Source organism: Ailuropoda melanoleuca, chromosome 13 (assembly GCF_002007445.2).
Source record: "Ailuropoda melanoleuca isolate Jingjing chromosome 13, ASM200744v2, whole genome shotgun sequence".
Taxonomy (NCBI): Eukaryota; Metazoa; Chordata; class Mammalia; order Carnivora; family Ursidae; genus Ailuropoda; species Ailuropoda melanoleuca.
The window spans coordinates 74,703,532-74,725,253 of NC_048230.1; the positions used below are offsets into that span (position 1 = coordinate 74,703,532).

General features: G+C 57.9%; 2 protein-coding genes across 7 annotated transcripts in view; one reads left to right on the forward strand and one right to left on the reverse strand.

The window, feature by feature from the left end:
* The window catches only part of HSPA12B (heat shock protein family A (Hsp70) member 12B), a 20,902-nt gene extending 9,495 nt beyond the window's left edge, over positions 1–11,407 (forward strand). Inside the window, exons 5-12 of one of the 3 annotated variants that reach the window (XM_034639853.1) lie at positions 1–195; positions 488–604; positions 2,569–2,743; positions 3,684–3,770; positions 4,215–4,319; positions 4,432–4,690; positions 5,201–5,304; positions 5,937–6,574. The exon at positions 1–195 is cut by the window's left edge and continues 1 nt beyond it. In XM_034639853.1, the coding sequence (XP_034495744.1) occupies positions 1–195; positions 488–604; positions 2,569–2,743; positions 3,684–3,770; positions 4,215–4,319; positions 4,432–4,690; positions 5,201–5,304; positions 5,937–6,574 (1,680 nt within the window). Of the gene's footprint in view, positions 196–487; positions 605–2,568; positions 2,744–3,683; positions 3,771–4,214; positions 4,320–4,431; positions 4,691–5,200; positions 5,305–5,936 lie in introns of all 3 variants that reach the window. The other 2 variants (XM_034639854.1, XM_034639855.1) reach the window with 2 other exon arrangements.
* Positions 7,838–20,947, reverse strand: C13H20orf27 (chromosome 13 C20orf27 homolog). 4 transcript variants are annotated; one of them, XM_034639858.1, is made up of 6 exons: positions 20,793–20,947; positions 14,029–14,145; positions 12,470–12,612; positions 9,750–9,888; positions 8,746–8,855; positions 7,838–8,491 (listed from the first exon to the last, which is right to left on the reverse strand). In XM_034639858.1, the coding sequence occupies exons 2-6, from the start codon at positions 14,063–14,065 to the stop codon at positions 8,432–8,434; spliced, it is 489 nt and encodes a 162-aa protein (XP_034495749.1). In that variant the 5' UTR covers positions 14,066–14,145; positions 20,793–20,947; the 3' UTR covers positions 7,838–8,431. The 4 variants fall into 4 exon arrangements, with proteins under 4 accessions (XP_034495749.1, XP_034495747.1, XP_034495748.1 ...); XM_034639856.1 differs by having other exon boundaries at positions 8,733–8,855; XM_034639857.1 differs by lacking the exon at positions 20,793–20,947 and adding an exon at positions 16,814–16,834 and having other exon boundaries at positions 8,733–8,855.
* Positions 20,948–21,722: the final 775 nt, after the last annotated feature.

Sequence of the window (21,722 nt, forward strand, 5' to 3'; positions counted from 1 at the left end):
AGCAGGAAATGGGGTGATTTTCAGAGAGAGGTCGTCAGGAAGTGGGGACAGAGCTATGGCTTTCTGCAGAATTGCCTATGTCCCTGCCAGGACCTCACCCTGAAGACCCAGCTAGAGGCTGTAAATGGAAAGAAAATGCCTGCCTTGGAGGTGTTCGCCCATGCCCTGCGCTTCTTCAAGGAGCATGCCCTTCAGGTGTGCTGTGGCCCCATCCCTGCCTACTGGGCAGGGACCCCCAGGGCCATCGTCTCCTCTCAGCCTATCCGTCAGGGGTCAGAAATCATCTTCTCCAGCCCCTGCCTTCCCATCTGAGGGAACCTGCATGGGACATACAGGTGTTGGGGAGGGAGGTGTTCGGAATTCTCCCAACTCAGCTGGGAAGTCCTTCCTGAGGCTTGATTAGCTCCTCCAGCTCCCATACATAGAAGGCTGAAGACACCCCCCCACCCCAAGCCAGCCTACCCTTCACCACCCCCTCCTGCTCCAGGAGCTGAGGGAGCAGTGCCCATCGCTGCCAGAGAAGGACACAGTGCGCTGGGTGTTGACGGTGCCCGCCATCTGGAAACAGCCTGCCAAGCAGTTCATGCGTGAGGCTGCCTACCTGGTGAGGATGGGCAGGCAGAGCGGGGGGCGTCACTCGGGAGGGCTCCAGGGAGGCCCCAGACCCTCCTTTACCCACCACCCTTGGGACCAGTCATTGCGTAAAGACCTCTGACCTTCCCCTGCTGGGCATTTTGGAGGGTTGTTGCCACCAGGAGAGGGCGCAAGCCTGCAGGACCAGAGAGCGGAGGGACGAGAGGCACAGCTCAGCCGGCTTAGCCAGTGTCTTAAATCAGGTTTCCTAGAAGCGGAGCCCAATATAGGGATCCTTGTGCATGCGGTGTGTTGAAGAAGGGCTCTCAGGAGAAAGAGTGAGGGAGATGGACAGGAGAAAGAGCCGAGCAGGAACGTGGTCTCAACTGGAGTCTAGTCTCAGCCTGGTCCCATGGAGAGCACCGGAGGAAGGACTGTACCCGGCAGCGGACCACAGTGAGGCAAGGCGGCTGGCTGTTTGTGTACCCACATTAGCCTGTCACTGGTTCCCGGGGGGTGTGGGGGAAACTTCTCCAAGTGAGGTGGTTTCCATTCAGCTGAGGGCAGTTCTCCAGAGAAAGGGTCAGCTGAGAGCCAGTGAGCCGCCAATACAGTAGCTGGGCAGGGCACCAAGAACATCCGCTTCGGCCAGCACCTGTATTTTGAGGCACTCCACCACCACCGTGCCCCAACCGCTGTAAGCTCTTGAGCAGGAGAAACAGGGCTGTGAAACTACGAAGGGAGGTGATTTGGACCAATGCTTGCTGGGCTTCCTACCGTAAGAGATGCCCAAAGGTCTGGAGAATGGGGGGGGGGTTGCACAACTCAAGTCCCCCCACCTCCAGTGAGATGGGGTGGGGAAGAAGGGGAGCACAGCCTCCCAGAGCAAGACTCCATGCTTGGTCCTCCCCCTGGGACCTTGGGGGACACCCTAGGACCTCCAAAAGGCCTGCCGGTGTACCTCCTGGAAGATACCAGAGCCCCCAACCCCCACACACCTGTGGGCGAGGCATGCCTCACGTGCCAGGTCTGTGGGTGCCTACGCTTGTCACTGGAAGGAGCAAATCTTGACGTAGTGGGCATCCCCCCTGCAGAGACCAGGATGAAATCAAGGCTGTGCCCAGCCAGAATCAACACCCCCCCACCCTCGTGCCCCCTGCCGGTTTATCCACCCTGCTTCCTCCCACACTGTTCCCTGGCTGCCAGTTCAGGAAGGGCTGACCCTGGGCAGGAAGTCTCCATACCCACCCATGCCCAACCCCCACCTGGTCAGAATCCAGGGAATCCCAAATACCATACAGTACTTCCCACAGGGATCCCCTGTCCTGATACAGGAAGTAACAGATCCCAAATGTTTTTCTCCCCCCAACTGACCTGTCCTGGTGCCTGGAATTTCACTGTTGATTGTCTCTTGGTGCCTATATCTGATTCTTGGGGAACAAAGTTCTCCTAGGAGTGGGGAGGCCTGTGGCTATTGTCTGACACCAGCCTGGTGAAGGAAAAGGGTTCAGTGAGCCAAAGGGGAACCCCCCCCCACACCATCTGCTCTAATCGGTGGTCTGGCCATTGCATCCCCATACACTGTGCTAGAGTCTGGGCTAATACCCTCAGCTGGTACTCAGCTGGCAAGCCCTGCACCTGGGAAGGTGCCCTGCACCTGTGAAGGGGACCCTGCCGCAGCCTGGGCCCCCTTGGGCAGCTTGGAGAGGCAGATCCCAGGTGCTCTATGTTTTCACTGTCTAGGGTCTCTTCCTGTTGGGCAACCTCATGGTATTCTTGGCTGTGGCCGTGCCCCTCCCCAGGCTGGTCACCAGGTAGCTGTGAGGCAGCTCCAAATTGTGTACCATAGAGGAGCTTAAGAGGCCTTCCGTGGGTGGGGTGTGATGGAGAGGAGGTGGGAGCCCCACCGGCTCTGGCTGCCTGCCCAGAGGTGCCCTCTTAGGTATGACACTTGGCCCATGGAGCTCCCTGGCCCTGCCCACCACCTATTCCCAGGCTGGCCTGGTGTCCAGGGAGGATGCAGGACAACTACTCATTGCCCTGGAGCCAGAGGCTGCCTCTGTCTACTGCCGCAAGCTGCGTCTACACCAGCTCTTAGACCTAAGCAGCCGGGCTCCAGGCGGTGGACGCCTGGGTGAGCGCCGCTCCATCGATTCCAGCTTCCGGCAGGGTGAGCTGACCCCAGGGGCACTGCCCACGGGTATGACATTTGCCCTGGGAGGGTCAGAGGGCCACTGAGGCCAGAGGCTCAGCAATGTCCGACATGAAGAGGAGACAACCCCCACCCCTAACTCCAGCCCAATCTGAGAGGGCAGAAACATCTCTGGTGGAATGCAGTCTGAGGGAGGAGGCACAGCCCTGACCTGGGGGAGCCCAGTCTGAGGACAGAGATTTCACCTTGCCCTAAGGTGATCATTGAGGAGAGGGGAGGACTCAGCCCCAGTCCTGAATCTGAAGAGAGGGGACACAACCTGTCCTGAGGGGGAGGTGCTCAGGTACTGACAAAGGAGGAAGTCAGCCCCCACTCTGAGCCAAAGGTGGTCTTCAAGAGTTTTCTCTTCAACAGCCCCTGAATCAGCCACCTCTCCCATCCTGGTACGTCAGCTGTCATTCCCTCCCCCCCCCCCCCCCGACAATAGCCCTGAGCTCCCACTACCAAGCTCACGCTCCAGTGCCAGGACTGGGCTCCGGGAAAGCTGTGGTCAATATTAGTCATGCTCCCAGATGCCATCTCCCATGACTAGAAGAGGTCCCAAGTCCCGGGCTCCCCCAGATCCCCCAGGACCACCTCCCCCGGCCACACACAGGTCCTCCAAACTGTCCTAACCCCATTTTTGCACTGCTGTGAGCCGGCCTGCATTAAGGGAATGTCCTGTGGCCAGAAAGACTTCCCCTCAGCTGTTGGTCACAGCACCTGAGTTCAACCCATCTGGTTTTTCTGGACCCTTTGAGGTTCAGCATTGCCTTCTCCTAGTTAGGAGTAGAGCAAGAGTTTCAGGAGAACTGGCTGGTCCAGATGCTCATGGAGGGTGCTGGTGAGAGGATGGGGGTCGAGCATGGTAGCTGAGGCACCTCCTAACCCCACTGTCCTGCTGTCCCTCGACCCCCAGCCCGCGAGCAGCTGCGCCGGTCCCGCCACAGCCGCACCTTCCTGGTGGAGTCTGGCGTCGGGGAGCTGTGGGCAGAGATGCAAGCAGGTGGGGAAGGAGGGACGGAGGGATGTTTCTTGGGCCCTGAGGGGAACATATACTGATAGGGGGCAAGGGAATATTCGCGAAGTGGGCTCCAGACCCTAGAAACCCCGTCCCTACTCCTCCATCAGCTGCACCTAACCTGGCAGTCTCCTCACGCCCACCTGCACCCCCACCCCACTCAGCCGCGCCCCTAAATCCCACTTCTTGGGATTCTCCGCGGATGGAGTTGCAGAGTCCTAGAAGCACTTCCCCGCAAACCTCGCGTCCCTAGCCGGTGGCCTAAGGTTCAAGCCCCTGAAGCTGTTTACAGCCACTCCCACCCCCATCCTCCCCGCAGGCAAGGCTCTCGGGTCTGGGGCAGGGCTGGGGGCTGGGTGAATCTGGAAGGGAAGCAGAGCTGAGGGTGCAAAGCAGGCCAGGAGTGTGTGCTCACGCTCGCCGCCGCAGGAGACCGCTACGTGGTGGCAGACTGCGGAGGAGGCACGGTGGACCTGACCGTGCACCAGCTGGAGCAGCCACATGGTACCCTCAAGGAGCTCTACAAGGCATCTGGTGAGTAGCCAGCCAGGCAGCGCCCCTGGTACCCAGCGCGCCGGGGACCGGCCATCGCCCCCTGGCGGCGGAGTCTGCGCTGACGCCCCCTTTACCCCCTGTCCGACCCCAGGCGGCCCCTATGGCGCGGTGGGCGTGGACCTGGCCTTTGAGCAGCTGCTGGGCCGCATCTTCGGCGAGGACTTCATCACCACCTTCAAAAGGCAACGGCCGGCAGCCTGGGTGGATCTGACCATCGCCTTCGAGGCCCGCAAACGCACAGCAGGCCCGCACCGCGCAGGGGCGCTCAACATCTCGCTGCCTTTCTCCTTCATTGACTTCTACCGCAAACAGCGAGGCCACAACGTGGAGACAGCCCTGCGCCGGAGCAGGTGAGCCCGGGGACCACGGACTCAAACAGGGTTGGCAGATGGGAAAAGCCCCTGCAAGGGAGGATGTAAGCCCCAGAAGACAGTGGGAGTCTGCCCCACCTGCCCCGTGCACACTTCTTGCCAGCCGACAGCAGGAGAGGGGCACGAGCTTCCCAGTTAGAATCCGCTAGAATCCGCGGCCTGAACTGGGGCAAGAATCTTGAGCCCCGGGGGAAGGGCCGACATCTTTCTCCTTCCTGCACCGCGGCAGACACACACACACACACACACACACACACACACACACACACCGCGCCAGCCAGTGTGCCTTGGTTCTTCTGCCCAGAGACAAAGGGAGGCTCCTCTCCTGGGACTTCGTGCCTGGAACTGAAGCAGGCAGGCGGCTAAAGCCCCTGAGGGAGCGGGGTTGGGAGAACACACAATATGCAGTCAGCGCCCAGGCACATTGGCCTGGAGCAGGGGTAGAACCCCGGACCCCGACGGATGAGCCTGTGCCCCCTTCACCAACAGCGTGAACTTCGTGAAGTGGTCCTCACAGGGGATGCTCAGGATGTCTTGCGAGGCCATGAACGAGCTCTTTCAGCCCACGGTCAGTGGGATCATCCAGCACATAGGTGAGTGCCTGGGCTTGGGTCCTCCACTAACCCCCCCATTCACACTCAGATGCAGGAGTGCTCCCTCATTAGTGCCTGGAAGCCTCCACACATCCATACACTGAAATGGGACCCAGAATCATCTGAAACACCTGCAGGACACAGCGTATTAAGAACTAGGAGGGATGATGTGTATAGTCTCTCCTCTGACTGTGAAAGAACCTCTGGTGCCTCGGTTTCCTTATTTCTAAAATGGGGTGATAGTACTGGGTTCCCAAAACTGTCATCCCAGGGATTTCAGTGAGCTGGAATATCTAGAGATGTGCACACAGTCGGCAGGTGGCACTTGGCACATGCAAATGCATATCCGTATCTCGCCCTCCACGTTGTGGTGCGAGAGGAAAGGGCGGGGGAGAGTGTCGGGAAGCAGAGCCTGTGAAGACGGCCAGAAGCACTCAATGAGACCTCGCGGTGTTTTCCTTCCTCAGGACCGGGCTACTGTTTTAGGGTGAAAGAGCTAGCTTCTAGCTGCCAGCTGGGTACAGGATGGCGGAGGGGAGGTGCCTGTGGCCGCACCGCGGCGGAGGCCGGTGCTCCTTCTCACCTTGCGTTCCATCCTCTCCCCACCCGCCCCCGCCCCTCCCCTCCCGCAGAGGCGCTGCTGGCGCGGCCCGAGGTGCAGGGCGTGAAGCTGCTGTTCCTGGTGGGCGGCTTTGCCGAGTCGGCTGTGCTGCAGCACGCGGTGCAGACGGCGCTGGGCGCCCGCGGCCTGCGCGTGGTGGTCCCGCACGACGTGGGCCTCACCATCCTCAAGGGCGCCGTGCTGTTCGGGCAGGCGCCGGGCGTGGTGCGCGTGCGCCGCTCTCCGCTCACCTACGGCGTGGGCGTGCTCAACCGCTTCGTGGCCGGGCGCCACCCGCCCGAGAAACTGCTGGTCCGCGACGGCCGCCGCTGGTGCACCGACGTCTTCGAGCGCTTCGTGGCCGCTGAGCAGTCGGTGGCCCTGGGCGAGGAGGTGCGGCGCAGCTACTGCCCGGCGCGGCCGGGCCAGCGGCGCGTGCTCATCAACCTGTACTGCTGCGCCGCCGAGGACGCGCGCTTCATCACCGACCCGGGCGTGCGCAAGTGCGGCGCGCTCAGCCTCGAGCTGGAGCCCTCCGACGGCGCGTCCCCGGGCCGCCGCGAGATCCGCGCCGCCATGCAGTTTGGCGACACCGAGATTAAGGTCACCGCCGTCGACGTCAGCACCAATCGCTCCGTGCGCGCCGCCATCGACTTTCTTTCCAACTGAGGGCGCGATGCCAGCCGCCCCCACCCCCGCCTTCGTGCCAGGCCCCGCCCTCTTGAGGTCGAGGGTCTGGGGCGCCAGCTCGCGTGGACAGTCCGGTCGCTGGTTCTGAAGTCAGCGCCTCTTCCCCCGCCCTCCTGTCCGGGGAGATGAGGTCGCAGGATGGGTGGGGACAGACTCTCGCTTTGGAATTGGGCCCAGGTCGGCTGACTGGAAGGCTGAAGAGCCCTGCCAAGGGCTGAGATCAAGGAGTCAGAAGAGGTTTGTAAGACGGTGCGCCCAGAGGGGGCACGTGACCCCAAAGACAGAATGCACCAAAAGACCAAGCCCTACCCTGAACTGGGGAGTTGGGGGGGGGTGGAGGGGTGGGAGGTGGACGCAGCTGGGAGAGGCGGAGCAGGGCCCCTGCAGGAGGGGCAGCAGGAGGACGGGGGATGTACAGGGCGCTGGGCCGAGAAGCCCTATGGTGCAGAAAAATGGCTGGAGGCTGGCACAGGTAGCACAGGGGTATAGGACCTTCCCGGGTGTTGTACTGACCATCCAAGTATGACTGTTAGTTTTTAAACTTTCTCAATTAACAGGCTAAAGAGGAGGATGCAGCATGCAGGCACTTAGGATGTGGGGGGGAGTTGCTGGGGGGCCTTCCTTCAGGACAGATAATTCATCTGAGAAGGCCCAAGGGCAGACCATGAATGACCCACTTGCACCCTATCCCAGCCACCAAAGGGCAGTGGGGGTTGGGGAGCTATCGGGCGACAGAAGGAGAACTAAGGGCTGATCCGGGCTCTGCCATCAACTCAATGTGTCATTGGGACATCCCCTGCCCACTGCCCCACCTTCCTGAGAACCCTAAGGTGACAATAAAGCATTTATGCTTAAGGTGAAGGTATAGCCCGCTGGTACCTCACAAAAGGAGACCCCAATAGAGTAGTGGAGGGGGGCTGGGTTCAAAAAAGGGAGAGTGCTTTCGGCTGCAGAGCTGGGAACTGACCAGAAGGAGGTGCTGCTCTCTCTCTGTCAAACACCCCAAACAACTTCTCACTCCCTAAGACTTCTGTCTGGCCTCCCTCCCCATCCGAACTCTAGTCAACTATTCCCAGGCCTAAAATACCAATTGTGCATACTTTTTTGAGGGCTAGGTGCTAGAATACCACGGAGTGCCCTCGCCTCCTAAAAGAATGATACAGCCCAAATTGTTCCTTAGCCCATCTGCGGAGGATTGGGCGATCTCAGAGCCCTGGAGAACAAACACTGGCTGGCCTCTGGTATCCACTGAAAGTTTTATTTCTTTAGGGTTTTATCCCAACCAGTCCTTTAAAAACCAAGTAACACAGACCTGGGGGTTAGGGCCTGGGGACTGTGCCTCCCTCCTACTGAGCGCAGACAGCAGTAAGAAAGAGGGAGGGGGCACAGGACGGCAAAAGCCAGACAGCAGCAGCAGTAATGGGAGTGACAACAATGTCATCACAGAGCCAGCTCCCTCCTCTCCCAAGCCCTGGTAGAGCCCCTATGGCTTGGGGTGGGGGGAGGGCAGAACCCACCCCAGGCCTCCCCCTCCCCTCCTCAGATAGCCTCCCTGGGGGCTCAACCCATTTCTTCCAGCAGGAGACTGAGGCACACGGAGAGGAGGAAGTGGGAGAGGAGGACGCAGGAGAGGCAGGGAGGTGGCACAATGAAGGCAGAGGTGAGAGGCCCCTGGACACCCCACCCCCACCCCCACCCCAGGGAGGGGTGAGGAAGCCACACCATCAAACAGCATTCGGGGAGATGAGGTGGGGTTTAAGGCTGTGGGGCCCCAAGGCGCGCGGGGCCGCAGGCCTCAGTCAAAGCCGTGCCAGTCGCTGTGCTCTGAGTCGTATTCTAGCTCAGCACCCACGCACTTGACCCCATCAAGCAGCATGGGTGTGCCGTGGTGTCGGTCTGCAAGGCAGGTGACAAATCAGGTGGCCAGGCTAGCCCCTGGCCCCAGCCATGCTTAGGAGACACCCCCCCATACCCCCATCCACCTTCCCTCTGGGGTCTGCTAGGGGGGTGGGGAGAAAGGCACCTGGGAACCCCGGGCCAGGGCAAGGACCCCTTTTTCAGACAGGGAGGGCAGAAACCCCTTGCAGCCCAGCTGGCACCTCCCTCCTCTAGCCAGACCCAAGGCTCACACGCTCACCCATGACACGCGCCTGCACTGTCACTCGCACGCAGGTGCCGGTGCCCCCTTCACAGGCTAGCAGCATCTCCTCCTTGAGGACGCCCTCCTTGTGCGCTGAGTACTCACACTTGACGCTGTAACCTGCCCAGGTCATCAGCACCTCCGTGGTCTCTCCCACCCCACCCCACCCACCACTCACTGGCCTCAACCTGCCACCAGGACTGGCCACCTCCTCCAAAGGACGAAAGATGGCCCAGGACCTATCCCTCCAAGGGCTGGGCAAACAGGCCTTGGAAACTTCCCACTCTTCACTGAGCTCTACGTGCCTCCAGACTGTGGACAACCCCATGAGGGCTCCAAGTGTCAAACTCAGGTTTCCAGGAAGGCCCGCTGATTCCCCAAAAAGGCAGGCAGGGAGAGGGGGTGATGGGGAAGAGGGACAGGGCAACCTCTCAGCAGATCAGGTGGCAAGAGGGAAAGGCCTGAGGGAGCTCGCCCAATCCACTTAAGGGCAAGGTCATGAAGAGGAAGTAGGTGGACATAAAACTGAAGCTGGGGTGTCAGCGTACTATGAAACTGACACTCTAGCCTCGGGGGGGGGGCAGGGGAGGGCCTAAAGCTGGCAGGGGAGGGAGAAGCAGCCCCAAGTCCAAAGCCTGTCACTGGCGGGTGCTAGGAGGTAGCTGCCCAGGATTCCTGGAGCTCTGGCAGATTTGTCTTAAGGGGCAGGCAGGAGGGAGAGCTGGCGGCCCAGAGCCAGCTCCTCACTGAGGGAAATCTCAGGTGACGCACAGGCCCAGGCCAATAGAGTGAGCCCACGGACCTCTGCCCAGGAGCAAGGCCTGGGCTATGGGACCTGCCAGAAAGCCACACTGCAAGCCCATAAAGGGGCCTCATGTCCCCCAACTGCTGAATTGCCCATCCACCCTGGAAGGGGGGAGGGGAGGAAGCACCCCATGCTCTCACTCCCTCCCACTCACATCCAGGCCCTGCTGGAGGAGGACAGGCCTCCAGCACCCTGAGCAGGGGACACACCTTCTGGGATGGACGTGACGCTGAGGAGCTTGAGGTGTAGGCTGGGGACTGGTGCTTCTCGGACATCCTTGCTCAGCCTGAGCACTGGGGGCAGAGTGAAGGTAATCTCGTACCTGTGCAGGATCTTCAGGAAGCCAACCTGTAGCAGGAAGAAGGGGGGAGAGAGGGAAGCACCTTCACACCCAGCCTCCCCCAGGGCCTGGCAGCTCCTGGCACCTAGGATCCTGTGGGCCCCTGCACCCGCTGCTTTAGGGATCCTGGCCGGGGGGGGGGTGTCTAACTCCCTCCAGCACTCCAGCTTGTCCGCACCCCAAGCCCAGTGGCTCTAGGCCCTTTGCCTCGGCATCGGTTTCACGGTCCCCACAGTAAATGGTGGCCCATTTTATAGACAAGGAAATGGAAGCCAGACAATGGCTGGCTGGAGACCACATAGTGTGGCCAGGGTAAAGCTCTCCAGAGGTCTCTTGGCCACTCCTGCCACACGTGGCACATAGCAAGCACCTGCCATTGCCCACAAGGGAAAGCTCAAAGTCCCACAAGACAGGCCATTCACCTCTCCCACCCCTGCCAGCACCTGCCCAGAGCCACTAGCCTGGGGTCAGGGACACTGGTCCTCTGGTCACTCATGTGGAGACAATGGGCAACACAGATCGCACGGGATAAAGGAGATAGAATTAGAAAAACAGACACTCGACCAGTAGTGTCGGTCTAGAGCTGGCCCACCGGCACCGGCCAGTGAACCCTGCTGGCACCTGAACATGCCTGGCTGCCCGCCCACTCAAAGGCTCAGTGTGCCCAAAGCCCCAACTCCTAGCCCGAGCCATTTCTGTGATTTGTACATAGTGAGTGGCAACCAGTGCCCCCGGAACAGATGCCAACCTTGGTAAGTCCCACTGTGTGAAGGGACACAAGCTGGGGAGGCTGCTGAACGGGCAGCAGCAGCTGTTGTCGGGGCGACACTGATAACAGCAGCTCGGTTCCACTTGTTTGAGTAACATTCTAAAGGCACTCATGTCATTGCAATCTCGCCACCTCCCATTTTACAGACAGGGAAACCAAGGCCCAGGGAGGGACAAACATGTGCCTCGGAAGCCAGCTTAGAGTGCGGTCCGAGAGGCGCGGAGGTGCGTGCTGTTCCAACTCATGTGCACACACACTGGTGTGCTCACACCTGCGAGGGCCGGACAGTCCTGCCCCTGAGGCTTGTTAGGACTGGCTGCACGAAGCAGTTAGCTCTTCAGTGGGACAGACACGTCACTGCATGATAAAGGTCAGTCCGTGGGGCTCCCACACTCTGCAGGTGGAGGACACACTCCTCAAGAGGGCTTCCTGGCTATCCTGCCAATGGTGACCCTGTGGCCCAGCTGCACCAACTGCGGAATTTTCCAGGGGAAATCTCAGAGATGCGCAAAAAACACTCATCGCTGCCCTATATATAACAGTAAAAAATAGAAACTTTCATAATACCAGGATAGGGAACCGGCTAAATCAATGATGATACATTTAATTGAACATCAGGCAGTTGGAAAATCTTGGGGAAAATTATTTACCGATATAGACAGGAGATGGTTAACAACATAAGCAAGCAAAAAACAGTGTGTCTGCTGTGATACCAGCTTTTTGTTTTTTGGAAATGAAGCAAAAAAAAAAAAAAAAAAGCTGAAATGACACACATCAAAATATTAACTATGGTTGTGTCTGGATAGCATGATTGTGTGTGCTTTTAAATTTCTATATAGTTTTCTCTAGCTTCCAAATTTTCCTGAATGGATGTCAATGGATTTTGCAATGGAGAGGTAGGGGGAGAGGCAGCTATTCTTCAAAGTTTTGGTTCATTCCGTTAATTCCCTGGAGGAAGTGATCAGCTGTACGAAAAGAGCAAGGATTTTACAGTTGGGCAGAAATAATGACTCTGGGCCCCGCCTCAGGGAGGTCTCGATGGACCAGATGCCCTCCCCCTGCTGGGGCACTCCTGCTCAACTCCGGAGCCCTGGCTTACTGTTCAACCTAAGGGCCTCATTCCCTGTTTCCCCACCAGTCTGTCCCCTCCAGATACTTCCTCCTGCCCCTCCCAAGTGGATGTGGGATCTGGCAGTGTCCCAGCCATTGGAGAAGCCATGCTGGAGGGCGTGTGAAGTGTGACCACGCAGAGGTGGCGCTCCACCCAGCAGAAAACTTGGGGTGATAAGTAAACACTAATAGTGCAGAGAGCCTAAAGCAGCCAGAGGTTTGGCAAAGAAGGGTTAACTAGAGTCACACCTTGTTATCAGCAAAATTAGCCTCACACCTGCGTGACACACATACATTCTTTCATCTCATTCTTACACCAACTCTGTGGGGTGTGAATTGTCTTCATTTCAGAGAAGAGGAAACGGAGATGACCTGCCCTAGGTCACAGTGCCAGAATAGCAGGACCTGGACCTGAACCCGGGCCTAGGGCACCTCTGGCCTTGACACCACCTTCCATTGCTGTTGTCGGGGTGACACTGATAACAGCAGCTCGGTTCCACTTGTTTGAGTACCATTGTAAAGGCACTCATTTCATTGCGATCTCGCTACCTCCCACTTTACAGACAGGGAAACCAAGGCCCAGGGAGGGACAAAGATGTGCCTCGGAAGCCAGCGTAGAGGAAACGGAACAGACAGGCCCAGGAAGCCAGGCAGGGCCAGGCAGGAGGCAGAGGGAGTAAGGCGGATGATGGGGGGACGTGTGCACGTACCTTGACCAGAAAGCTGCTGTCACTCTCCTGGGTGACCATGACCACAGAGTCATGCAGCTTCTCGTCAAAGTGGACATGGCTCTGGGAGCCTTCTGCATCATGGCCTGCTGCAAAGCGGATACTCCGGACTCTGGGCTTGTTGCCTAGGAAGAGAATAGGAGAGGGCTCCAGGGGCTGCTGGCTTCCTCTGCCCCCAGGAAACAACTCCCCATGTCACCCCATGCCCCCACCCTACTGCCTACAACTGCCCTTGACATCACTCAACACCCACTGGCTGGGCTCCTTTCAGGGCTAGGCCACATCCTACTGGATACTAGGGCTCATGAGGCTTAAGGCCCCCTACCTGCCCAGTCCTCCCACAAAATATAAGCACCCTGAGAATGGGTGTGCCAGGGATTCGCTAGTATGACCCCTTACTTAGAGGAGATGAGGCAGATGACAGAGATAAGGAGACAGTCCTCCAGACTGTGAGCAAGCCCCAGACAGTGCAGACTCAGCCCCAGGCCCTGGGTTCCAGGTCTGTCAGTGCAGTGCCAAGGCCCCTGCCTGCCCGTCCTGATGACCCCAACCTGAGAGAGGAGGGGGGCAGGGACCATAGCAGGCTCTATGGGACCTTTCTGGAGGTAGGAGAAACAAAGGGGGCCAAAAACCACACTGAGCCCACCGAGAAAAGGCTCTAAACCTCATCCCTGATCACCAGCAAGAAAGATGGAAGTACCCAGGGGTGCCTCTCAGACCCTCCCAAAGACTCCCTACCCTCCTCTACTTAACCACCCCCCTCACACACACACAGACAAGGCCCTCACCTGTCCCTGGCTGGGTCAGGTTCTCCAAGGCCTGGAGGCAGGGAGTTGAGATAGGCAGAGGAGCTGGGGTGAGGGCCTGGGCTGGGGGAGGCGCTTCTTGCCAGGAGCAGGACCCCAATCCTCTCTGGCCCACAGCCACAGCCCTTAGGCCTCCCAAGATCTCTGCCCAGAGTCTTTTGGTGGGAGGGGCTGGGCCAGGCCTGGCCTGGGGAGGCAGGAGGGAGCAGCCTAACACTTCCACATCTCCTGCTGAGCCCCCAGAACTGACCCTCAGTCTGTCCCCTCCAGATACTTCCTCCTGCCCCTCCCAAGTGGATGTGGGATCTGGCAGTGCCCCAGGAATTGGAGAAGCCTCCCTTGCCTCCCTTGCCTAAAACCCTCTATGAGCCTTTCTGGACCCAGAACGAAACCGAAATTCCCTTCTGTGGCCTCCTGTGGCTCTACCTACCTTGTCAGCTTCAGTGCTCACCCCAAGGCTCTAATGCCCCCAGCCCCCACAGTGGAATAGGGAGGCTGGGACATGGGGACAAGAGGGCAGACACCTCCATAAACCAGCACACCAAGGAGCCAGCAGGAGTCCTCCGGTTCCCTGCTAGGGCCTGGGACCCAGCACAAACACTGGTATAATTACAGTGATGTAATGTAATTCACACACACACACACAGAGCCAGTGCAGGCCCCACATGCAACACCCCTCCCGCAGGGCCTACTAGAAGACTCGTGCAAACCCTGCCCAGCCAGGAAGGCACTCACCCTTGTTTGCTGCAGCCATGGATGCCCTCCCTGCCATGGGGTAAGACACGCAGCTCCTGCCAGACACCGCCGCTCAAGCGCAGCAGCCTCCCATGCTCCAGGGACACCAGCAGGAGCCTGAAGGGTGGGGAGTAGGGAGGGCAGCAGTCAGGGCCAGCCAAGGGACCGTGGCTGGAGGAAAGCAGAGACCTCCCTTTAGGGCAGACGCTAAGACCCAACCCCCTGCTGCTCTCAACAGCCAAGGGATGCCTGTACCTTCTAGCAAGGGGGACTTCTGCCCCCTCCTCCACACGTTCCCGGAGAGCCCTCACCCCTGCCTGATGCCCTACTGACCCAGAGTCTCGCCAGCATATGCTCAGCTGCAGCTTCTGGGTGCCAGAGCATCGGTACAGGACTCTTGTACCCAACCCACCTGAGGCTGGCTCGAAGGACAGCCTGGAAAGGAAGGGATATCACTGGCACTTTTCAGAGGCCACTTCTCATGCTGGGAACCCCAAGGGCTGTACCCTCCTGCAGCCAAGTGCCACATTATTCAGGTTGCACACCCAGTGCAGCTGGGTCCAGGTCTGAGTCAGCAGAATGCTTGAACGAGAGCAAGAATGAGGGCCCCCATAAGATGGGCCCTTGGAGCTTCCCTCCGGGTGATGGCTCAGGGCCATAGACAGAACAGATGCCAGGTGAAGGGGCTGCCCCATGGGGAATGCCCCTGTTTGGCCTCTGGCCTGATTCTCCGGGCTAGCCTTCTGGCTCAGCTCCCCAAGGGCAGCCTCAGGGCAGGGGCAATGGGAGGCACCCCCAGGAAGCCTGTGTGAGCAGGCTGCCCATTGATGGGCCGAGCTGGGAACAGCTAAGCATCAAGAATAATGAGTGCAACTGATGAAAACAGATGGAATACATAAAATTGGAGCATTCACAGAGATTACAAAAAGAGAAAGCAAAATAAACAAACCTGAGCCCTCATTTGTCACCACTGACAGTAGCAATACCCTAACTCTTTACTCTGAAAATTGGCAATAAGGATGGGCGTCTCGGTGGCGCAGTTGGTTAGCCATCCAACTCTTGATTACCACTCAGGTCGTGATTTCAGGGTGGTGACACTGAGTCCTGAGTCAGACTCCACGTTCAGCAGAGTCTGCTTGTCCCTCTCCCTTCCCCTCTGCCTTCCCCACCCACCACACGCAGGAGCGGTCTCTCTCTCTAATAAATAAAATCTTAAAAAAAGAAAAGAAAATTGGCAATAAAGAGAAATAATTCAGCCTGCCCCCTTAGCCTTTCACGTAACCAAGTCATCCTCCTGGTTAAAGGAAAACTCTTTACAGAATTCTCGCTATTCAATAACAAAGGAATGACCAAATGCTAAACAATTCTGCAACCACCAAAGAAACAAAAGCTGGAGGCAGGGAGGCAGGGGATTCTCAAGCAGGAGGGCAAAGGTTGACAGAAGTAGGTGCTCACAGATGTCCGAGTGCCAGGGACACATGGGGTTCTTCAGGCCACTGACAAAGTTTGCAGTGGAGGGATGTGGTTGTCAGCCTCACGCACTGGTCAATCTCCTGTCACTCACAGTGGGACAGCCTGACACACGGAGGCTTCCCAAGGGGAGGTGGCATGAAGTCCTAGCATCGCTGAGGAGGGGGTCCTACCAGAAATGTCTAACGTGGATCTAAGGAAGCCCCTAGCTCCAGCTTCCTGCTTATTGAAAACGATGAGGTGCGTGGAACACAGGAGACAACTCCCTGGGGAAGCAATGAAACAAACCCAGAAGGCAGAACGTTCTACGGAACAAATGACCCGTCATTTTGGTTTTTCCCCAAAATTGCAAGAAAAATAAAGGAGCGGCAGTTGTTCGAGATAGGGGCTGGGCGAGCTACAGCCTGAGGCGGCCGCCTGTTTTCTATAATATGATTGGAACACAACTGCACTCCTTTGTTTACGTGGTGTCTAAAACTGCTTTTGCACTAAAGAAAAGCTACTTCGAGTAGTTACAACAGAGACCACATGGCCTGCAAAATCTAAAATATTTACTGTCTGGCTCTTTACAGAAAAAGTTTGCCAACTGCTGCTCTAAATTAACACACAAAGAGACCAAGAAGGCAGGGTACTTGATGGGACAACTGACCTGGTTTTTTCCACCACATCAGCTACAAGAAGAAAAATAAATGGGGTATTTATTATTAAAAACTATGAAAAAAAAGTTTGGGGGATAACTGGGAAACATGAATGGGACTGGATCTTAGGTGGTGACATTAAGAAATAAAAGCTAATCTTGTTAGATGAGATAATGGAATTGTACGGAATAGAGACATATGTCCTTATTTTTCAGAGATGCACAGTGAAGTATTTAGAGATGAGTAACCTATGAATGACCTTGGCTAATCCAAGGAAAGAAGAGAAACCACACGGTGGACCTCACAGCTGGGGGCTGGGCCTGCAGAGGACATGACCTTGAGGTCTCTTAGGTACCAATATGCACTGGCCTTGGGGGGCTTCTCTGGCTCTCAGTTACTCTCAGGAAAATTGAAGGAACCTTCTCTCTGGGAGACAGAGAGCTGAGGTCCCTCTCAGCTTTAGAGAGAAAGGCTGCTTTGAGGTTAACCTGCCCAGGGCAGGGCTCAGGCAGGTCCTGTGGAACCTCTCGCATGAGGAGGCCCAGGAACATGGCAAGTGAGCAAACAGATGGACAAATGGAGTTACACAGAAACCCAGCGTTCTCAGCCCCCAAGACTCTCAACTCCCTTTTTACTTCCCAGTGTGAGAGAAGCCCACCCAGCCCCAAGCACCTCACCAGCAGGGTAAACAGCTCAGGTACCAAGAGTCCCCAGACAGGAGACCTAGGGAAGTACAAGGAAAGGCAAGGCTTGAGTCTCAGGTCCCAGGCCAGCACCACCCCCCGCCCCCAGAAGCTAGCTGCCAGGCCCAGAGTGCAGGGAAGGGAACTATACCCTGACTTATCTCTGGTCAGGGCCATCTGGGGTCAGTTCCAGAAGGGCAGCCCCTTAGCTGCCTTCTGGGAATGACAGCCCAATGTCCACAAGGTCTCCCCCCAGCTCCCAAGATACCTTCTGGAGCCCCAGGTGAAACTCTTAACCAGCGGCTGGTGAGCAAAGGCTCCTGGGGACTCCTTCCCCAAATATTCTGACCCAGTACATGCAGGGCCCCCTCCCTGTCTTTCCCACCAACCCACTGCCTATTGCTCGCCTGCCTCATCCAGGCCCTCCCTTTGACCAGGAACAATCCCCTGTCCCCCACCCCATATCTTAGCCTCAGTCTCAGCCCCAGAGGACATTTTTAGGGTAGTACAACCCTTCCCACCCCCTCCCATCCCAAGATGGGCCTAAAATTCTTTAAAAGGATCCCCTTTCCCACCTCTGGGATCATTTTATGTTCCCCACCTTACCAGGGCAGTGACTATGTTTTTGCCAAATGCTGTGCCCCGAGTACCCAGCCCAGCACCTGGCAGGGAGCAGCTGTGTCCAGTTTATATTTGTTAAATGAATGAATGACCAGACTAAGGGGAACCCAAGGATGGGCCTTGGCTGTGCCCTCTAGGTAGATGTGACATGTCAAGGCCAGTGACTCTACACTGGAAGCTCTCAGAAAGAGGAACTCCCCACCCCACTCTCTTAGCCAACTCTTGCCCCAGAGGGTACTCCCCTCCCCCATCTCATAGCTCCAGGCCTCCCACTGGGCCTTACTCTGGCCTTGCCACCATCAGTTACTCCCCTTGAGATGGTATGCGTACTGAGGCCAAGACCAGCATCTCAGGCACTGCCCAGAGCTCAGAACAGAGCAGGCATTCAGGCATGCTTGTAACCCTTGGGCAGTGAGAACACAGAGATGGAAGGCAAGTGATTTAAAGGGCCCAGAGGAGAGGCTGGAAAAAGCAAGCTTTCTTTCTCAGGAGCAAGCCCTATCAGTCGCTGTCCCCTGGGAGCCAGATTCTCATCTAAACATGATTCTTCAATAGAGGCGGGAGGAAAGGGTATCCACTTCCCCCTGCTGCAGCTGTGAGCACGGAAACTGCTAAGTCCCTTCGCAACCCCAGGCCTCCTCCTGTGCCAGCCAAGTCCTGAATGTGGCCCAAGCTGCACAGCCCCACAGAGACAGCAGGGACATGGTCAGGAGCATGGGCTCCAGAGCCCAGCAGTCCTGGTTCACATTCAGGCAGCATGGGAAGTTACTGCGAGTCTCTGCCTCAGTTTCCTCATCTGTAACACAGGAATAAGCAGTGACCTCTTCCTCTGAGGGTTTGGTGTAGCTGATACCTGAAGCTCTGACCTGCTCCCCACTCCACCCTCATCTTTGCAAAAGCAAAGTCCGAAGGCCCGGTTTTTTGAAGCAACAGCAATTTCAGGGCAGCAGCAGGAAAGAGGCTCTTCCGGCTAATCCTGGAACAGTCAGGAATGGCCCGGGGGGGGGGGGGGGTGTGCCCAGGGACTTCAGGCTTCTCAGAAAACAGCTCAGGGGTTGAGGGGCTGCCCTCCCCCTTCCCTTCTCCTGCATCTCTCCTCCCCCACTCCCAGGCCAGCCAGGTCCCCCAGGGATTGCCAGAGAGCAGACTGCTGAGAGTCTGCTGTCCCCTTCAACCACAGGAAGATGTGAAGAGTGTATATTATATTGTGAGAAATGCCCCCACCCCAACAATAAAAACAAAAGGACCCCCCCTTCCCAGCTAAACTGGGCTGTCAGCAGGTCATCTGTGGTACCATGGACAGTCACAGGATGGGGAGAGCTGGAAAGCTGGAACAAGGGCCTTGGGGGGCTTCTCTGGCTCTCAGTTACTCTCAGGAAAATTGAAGGAACCTTCTCTCTGGGAGACAGAGAGCTGAGGTCCCTCTCAGCTTTAGAGAGAAAGGCTGCTTCAAGGTTAACCTGCCCAGGGCAGGGCTCAGGCAGGTCCTGTGGAACCTCTTGCATGAGGAGGCCCAGGAACATGGCAAGTGAGCAAACAGATGGACAAATGGAGTTACACAGAAACCCAGCGTTCTCAGCCCCCAAAACTCTGGCCCCGCAGGGTACTAGCTGCTACTCCAGACTGTCCCATGCTAGGGCCCAAGGCTCCAGACTGGAGGGAGGGCCAAGACAGTCTCTCCCTGGCAAAGTGGAGCTCCAGAACATGCCACCCTTACCCTCCAACGCACAGCTGCACCCCTATTCCACCTCCCTGCCCTGGAAGCAGCCCCCAGATCCCAGGTACCACAGGGCCAGCCCCAGCTGGGGCTTAAGCACTTAGTCCAGCAGAAGAACTGTCCAGCCTCTCATTAGAGCTCAAGCTTGTAGGGGCGCCTGAGTGGCTCAGTCAGTTAAGCGCCTGCTGTCGGTTAAGCGTCAGCCTTCAGCTCTGGTTGTGATCTCAGGGTCCTGGGATGGAGCCTCCAGTATGGGGCTCCCTGCTCAGTGGGGAGTCTGCTTCTCCCTCTCCCTCTGTCCCTCTCTCTCTCTCTCTCTCAAAATAAATAAATAAAATCTTAAAAAAAAAAAAGAAAGAAAGAAAAGGCTCAAGCTTGTAAACAGAGTTCCCATTGAGACCACACTGACCTGCTGACTCCAGAACCTGACATAGGACTGAGCACATAGTGAGGGGACTGCATACCTAGAACAAGGCCTGAAAAGGCAAGACTGGATGTCAGATTTGGTTGTGGCAGTTTCGTATCAACTCTGTCTGGATGTGACTCCATTTCCTCCTCCCTCCACCGGGCCAAAAGTACAACGATAAGTATGGTGTTCTCTTTCTCACAAGCAGGGATTTATTGGGAAGACACTCCCACCATCCCACACCCTGGTGTCTCCCCAAAAAGTGCATCCCCTCCTCAAAACCCCCATCCCCCAGCTAGAGGGTCCTTAGACCCCTCTAGCCTCCAGGTTGCCTGCCCCACCCAGGTCTTGCCCTGAGCCTGTCACCTGAAGGCCCCAAGAAGTAGAAGCCAGGCCAGGTCCAGAGGATGGCACTTGCCCCTGACCTTCTTTAGCTTCCTGGGAAGAGAAATGCCCTACCCCCATCTCGCCAATGCCAAGATTCAAGAGGAAAGGCAACCCAAGGATTCTCTTCTCAATCCAGCAGGGCTCCTGGTCCAGAACCTAAATAAAACCCCTCCTGCTGCGATGATGGGGGGGGTGGTAGCCAAGTCCCCAAAGACATCAGGGGCCCGGGTTTAGGACCCTGTCCTCTCCTGCCTCCATCCCCGTGGGTGTGACGCCCCATCACCGCCCCTTTCTCATAGTCTAGGGAGACAGATGCAGCTAGACGCTCTCCCTCCATCACACCCCTCCCCGACTTCTAGGTGGCAGCTCTGTCCCTTAGAGATAATCCTGTGCCCTCCCCACCCTCACCTCTGCTGACGCAGGAGTCTCAGGAGCCCGCACTCAACGACATCACCACCCTCCTCCCTGAAGGTGTCCAGGCACGAAAGGCTCAGAGGCTATTTGTCCAAGGTCACACAGCGAGGCGGTGACAATAGCCCGGGGAGGGGGAGGGTGGAATGCTGACGATGCTGACCCCATTACGCCCCCGCCCTCACTGTGTCACACGTGCCCCTGACAGCGCGCCGCGGAAAACATCCCCGCTCCACCACCTAACGGTCACCCGCGGCTTCCGGGCCGACATTTCCCCAACTCAGATGCCAGGGAGCACTCCCGGGTGCGGGCCCCACAGCGGAGCCGCCGCCCCAGCCCGGTGGGGTCCCAGTTACCGACTGACTAGGACCGGTGGGAATCTCCGAGAGCGGGACGGAACCGGAAGATGTCGGGAGGAGAAACCGTCTCACCGTGTAGGGCGCACCCGGGGCCGGTCGGGCAGGGTCCACCGCGGCGGCGGCCGTGGGGGCTCAACGCCGAGCATGAGGAGGAAGCCCCGCGCCGCCACCGCCGCCGCCCGCCTCACGGGCACGCCCCCCACCTCCGCCCATTGGCAGACCGAGGGGGTGGGGCGAAGACGCTTCCTACCAATAAGCGGGCGCCAGAGAACCGCCAAGAGGCGTTGCGCCACTGCGTCACGTGCAACGGGCCCGCGGCTGCGTCAGGCTAGCCCACACCTACCGACGGCCTGGCGAGTTCTCGCGATGAAGGCAGCCAGGCTGCCAGACGTGGCGCCGGGCCAGCGTGGGCCAGAAAGAGAGGGAAGGAGGAGCTTCTGGAATAGTCCCCGCCCATGTCCCAACTTCAACTGTGGAGTTTGCACCTCCCGCCTGGGCCCCAACTCGGAAAGAGGCTCCCCTGGCTTCTGTGTCCTCGAGGGGCCGTAAGGCGGGACTCAGAATAGTGGGGCACTTGAAGGTCGCCTTTCTCCCTAGGCTTCCAAGCCTGCATCAGTAATCGTTATGGGCATCTCTAGATGCTGTTCCAGAGCTGAGGAACCCGCCATCCTTCCCACTCTGCGACCCCCGAGTTTCAGCCTCTTCCCCTTCCACCCATCCCCCCTCCTTGGAGGAAGGGTTCTCGCGCGGTCTCGAAACGCGTCCTGGAAGCCGGGCCGGCCGGAATAAGCATCTGAACAAAGAAGGCACGCGGGATGAGCCTCAGGGGACAGCAGCCTCGGCTCCTGGTCTCCATGGAGGCGGTCGCCATGGCAGCGGGAGGCGCCTAGCTCAGCGCCGCCCGGCGGGGTGTGGGCACCTGCACCGAGCCTTGGAGTGAAAGGCGTGGCCCTAGGGTCTTTAGGAGTTCTAGCCCCTGCTCCGACTGGCGGTTCTTGAACA

Excerpts from the sequence above, each read along its gene's own strand:
- C13H20orf27 (XM_034639856.1), bottom strand. The coding sequence starts at position 14,065 with ATGGCAGGGAGGGCATCCATGGCTGCAGCAAACAAGG. Across the intron at positions 12,613-14,028 it reads CATGGCTGCAGCAAACAAGG|GCAACAAGCCCAGAGTCCGG; the intron begins GTGAGTGCCTTC and ends TTCTCTTCCTAG. Across the intron at positions 9,889-12,469 it reads ACAGCAGCTTTCTGGTCAAG|GTTGGCTTCCTGAAGATCCT; the intron begins GTACGTGCACAC and ends TTCCTGCTACAG.